This window comes from Glycine max, chromosome 2 (assembly GCF_000004515.6).
Source record: "Glycine max cultivar Williams 82 chromosome 2, Glycine_max_v4.0, whole genome shotgun sequence".
Lineage (NCBI taxonomy): Eukaryota > Viridiplantae > Streptophyta > Magnoliopsida > Fabales > Fabaceae > Glycine > Glycine max.
In genome coordinates, this window is record NC_016089.4 from 41,223,315 (window position 1) to 41,226,507 (window position 3,193).

The 3,193-nt window shown below is 31.2% G+C and overlaps 1 protein-coding gene across 1 annotated transcript; it reads right to left on the reverse strand.

Annotated features, from left to right (window-relative positions):
• Positions 1–1,161: 1,161 nt before the first annotated feature.
• On the reverse strand, positions 1,162–2,332 carry LOC102665762 (VQ motif-containing protein 9). The gene has a single exon (XM_006575273.4). The coding sequence runs from the start codon at positions 2,082–2,084 to the stop codon at positions 1,446–1,448; it is 639 nt and encodes a 212-aa protein (XP_006575336.1). The 5' UTR covers positions 2,085–2,332; the 3' UTR covers positions 1,162–1,445.
• Positions 2,333–3,193: the final 861 nt, after the last annotated feature.

Here is a 3,193-nt window from a genome sequence, read left to right on the forward strand (position 1 = left end):
GTTCAGAATATTTAAAATTGTTTATTATTTTTTAAAATTTAATATTTTTATAAGTTAAAATTTTATTAAAATTCATCTTAATTTAGCATCAAACTAATACCGTACAACATGATGTATCATATACCCAAATTTATAAGCTAATATAAAAGAAAAAAAAAAGAAAAATAAATACATAAAAAATAATAATAAAAATAATATTTTTTATTTTTAATAATAATAATAAACAACGGATAAAGGATAAATGAGTCAGGTTAATAAGTTCATAAATCAAAATCAGTGATCCAATCAAAAAGTCAATTGATTTGAATGTTTAAGTTCGACTCAAACAAATTAAATACCTAACCCAAATAGTTTTAGCCCAAATTGTTTTGATCGATTTGGATTAAATTGGGTTTGCATATGAACCCTCCCTATGATCATCCCTAGTTAATCAAAGAAAATGATTTTTTTTTTTAAAAAAAAAGGAACAAGTTGAATTCTAGTACCTAAGAGTTTACAAATGACAATACACACTAAGAAAATAGAAACTTTAATAATAAAGTGTTTCAACCTTAAGTCCGACGGCATTAGAGTCCTCATATCTAAGGTATTGTCAGCTTATATACTCAATCGACACAGAAATAATTTTGTCCTTAGTAAAAACTATCTTAATAGTTGAGAGAAGAAGATATTTATAAACAACATGTAATCTCGACTCCTAAGCGATATGAGATTTTATGACTACCTGAACATAAAGCAACAATAGATGTGAAATTAAATTGAAATAAAGTGAATACCCACTTACATTTCAAACACAAACATTACGTCAAAAGATTGACGTAGTGATGTAAGGTTTTGTTACATTTACTAATAGGAAATCCATTTAGTAGAAGAACTTGCGTTCAATTTTCATTGTGTGTAAAAATTTTTTGAATAAACATCAATCTCATATCGCGAGAGGAATTAGTCTCTAATAAAGTAAGTTGAGATCTAAAGAACACCCAGAATCTAAGATCAAGAAAAACATTATACTGACTTTTTTAAATTTCTTAAAATACATTTATGATGTAACTTTTTAGCTTTTTCAAACTATAAAATAAGTGGAGATGTGTCACTAAACCTCAAATTCAAGAACAATCTCATAGCTCATAAAAGATAAAACAGAAATTTAATGGGAATACCTTAAAAAAAAACTATCTCAATTTTTATTTATAAATTATCATCTACATAACTTTCTAAATAATAACTCATTAATTAAAAGGTTATATGAGAATACTTATATCAACATATTAAGATGATCAATCCAGCATTTTACACCATTCCTAAAAAGTCAACACTTTTACGTCCAACTATTCTTACTTTAGAAATCTAATCAAATCAAAATGAAAAATTTTCTTTTTATTAAACTACATATAACATCATGACTCACGACAACGTACTATAAAGCATACCCCAACGAAACTAGTTCAAAGATCTCTCCATCTAGGGCTCGAAACCGGCACAGTCGGTGAAAGGGGAATCGGAGAACCACCCCCCAACGAATTGAAGCATCCAAAAGTGACCGGTGAAAACGGTAACTGAAACTCCGACTCCGAAGAAGAAGACGGCACGGAGTTCCGCAGAAAGCTGCGCATGTACGCGGAGACCGGCGACTCCGCGTGGACGGTGGGAAACGGCGGCAGAGGCGACGGAGGCGCGACGGCGACTTTGCCGGAGTTCGGAGGCGGAGGGCGGTGGCTAACAACCTGAGGTAGCGGCGGAGGCCGCAGGCGGTGGAGGCGAGAGGTTGCAACCGGTTTTGGTTGCGGGGTGTGACCGGGTGAGCCGGTCAGCTTTTGGACCATGTCCCTGAAATCGTTCTTGCTGATGTTGTAGACTTGTGGCTGAGACTCGGAGGGGAGAGCGTATTGTTTATTGAAGGTGTTGTTGTGAGTGAGGCTTTGAGAAGACTCAAAAAAAGTTGGTTTCTTAATGTTGTTGGGTTTGGAGATGTTATGTGAAAGCTTGTTAAGTTGTTTGAGATACTGATCTCTGTTGGTAGTAGAAGTAGTAGTGGGAAAAGATGATGATGAGTCTAAAGGAGTTTGACAGTGTTTGTGATCCATTACTCTTTTTCTTTCTTACTCTAGGTGGGTTAGTAAAGACTAGAGATAGAGAGACTTGAAGAGTAAGGTGTATATATATGGCTATAAATTCATATCCCACGTGATTTAATTTTGTTGTTGATGTGAGAACTTTTTCTTGTTAGAGACACTTGAAGAGTAAGATGTATATACATCGGTATAGAGTTAAAAAAAAAGTTCATCAAGTTGATAATGAATAAATTTGTATCCCATAAATTATATGGGTGGATTTTGTATGTGTTTATCGAGTCATGAGAGTAAATTTTCAAAATCTAATTCACCTAAAGTTATTAGGAAAATGCAAGAGCATTGGTTAAGAAATTAAAATAATAATAATAATTATTAAGATGCACTACCCATAATATTTTTATGTTTTTTTTATGATTTTTATAATAAATATTTTTTTCTTTTAATTCTTTAATTAATATAGCACCGGTTAACAAGACTCAAGTTTTAATATAAAAAAAAAATATGTATATAGTACAAAGGAGAAGTTGGTGGAAAATTAATTTTTGGGGAGCTTAAAGGATGCGGTCAAGTTATTCATCAAAGTGTTCGTTGCTAGTCACTATAAGAATAATTAATGAGTAAAAGAGTGAGTGATGAAATTAATATATGAGAGAGAAAAGGAAAAGGAGACATATATGGCCGTTTGTTTTTCTTTTTAATGGATGTATAATGTAGATGAGGGGTCGACCTCATAAGAGGGCCGGTTAATAAATCATGCTTTGACTGTACGTTATACAACAAATTTGAATACAAAAAGTGATATATATGTGTTCTTCTAAGTGCAGTCCAAATAAGATGTATGCTTCTAAGTTCTAATAATTTTTTTTCATTTAATTTTAATATTTTGAACAAAAATTATAAATATACATTCATCGCACGAATTAATTAACATGAAGTTTTCTTTTGAGAGATAATTAACACCACGTTATTTTAACTTAATTTTTTATATTAAAGTCTTGATTATGTAATTGTATTTTGGAAGAGTATCCAAACATATTCTATATCATTTATCATTTTATCACTTGTTTTATTTTCTCTATTTTTTTTCTCTCCTTCTTTCTACTTACATAATATATATTCCA

Bases quoted from the DNA above. Each gene is read 5' to 3' on its own strand.
- LOC102665762 (XM_006575273.4), bottom strand. From the start codon at position 2,084: ATGGATCACAAACACTGTCAAACTCCTTTAGACTCATCATCATCTTTT.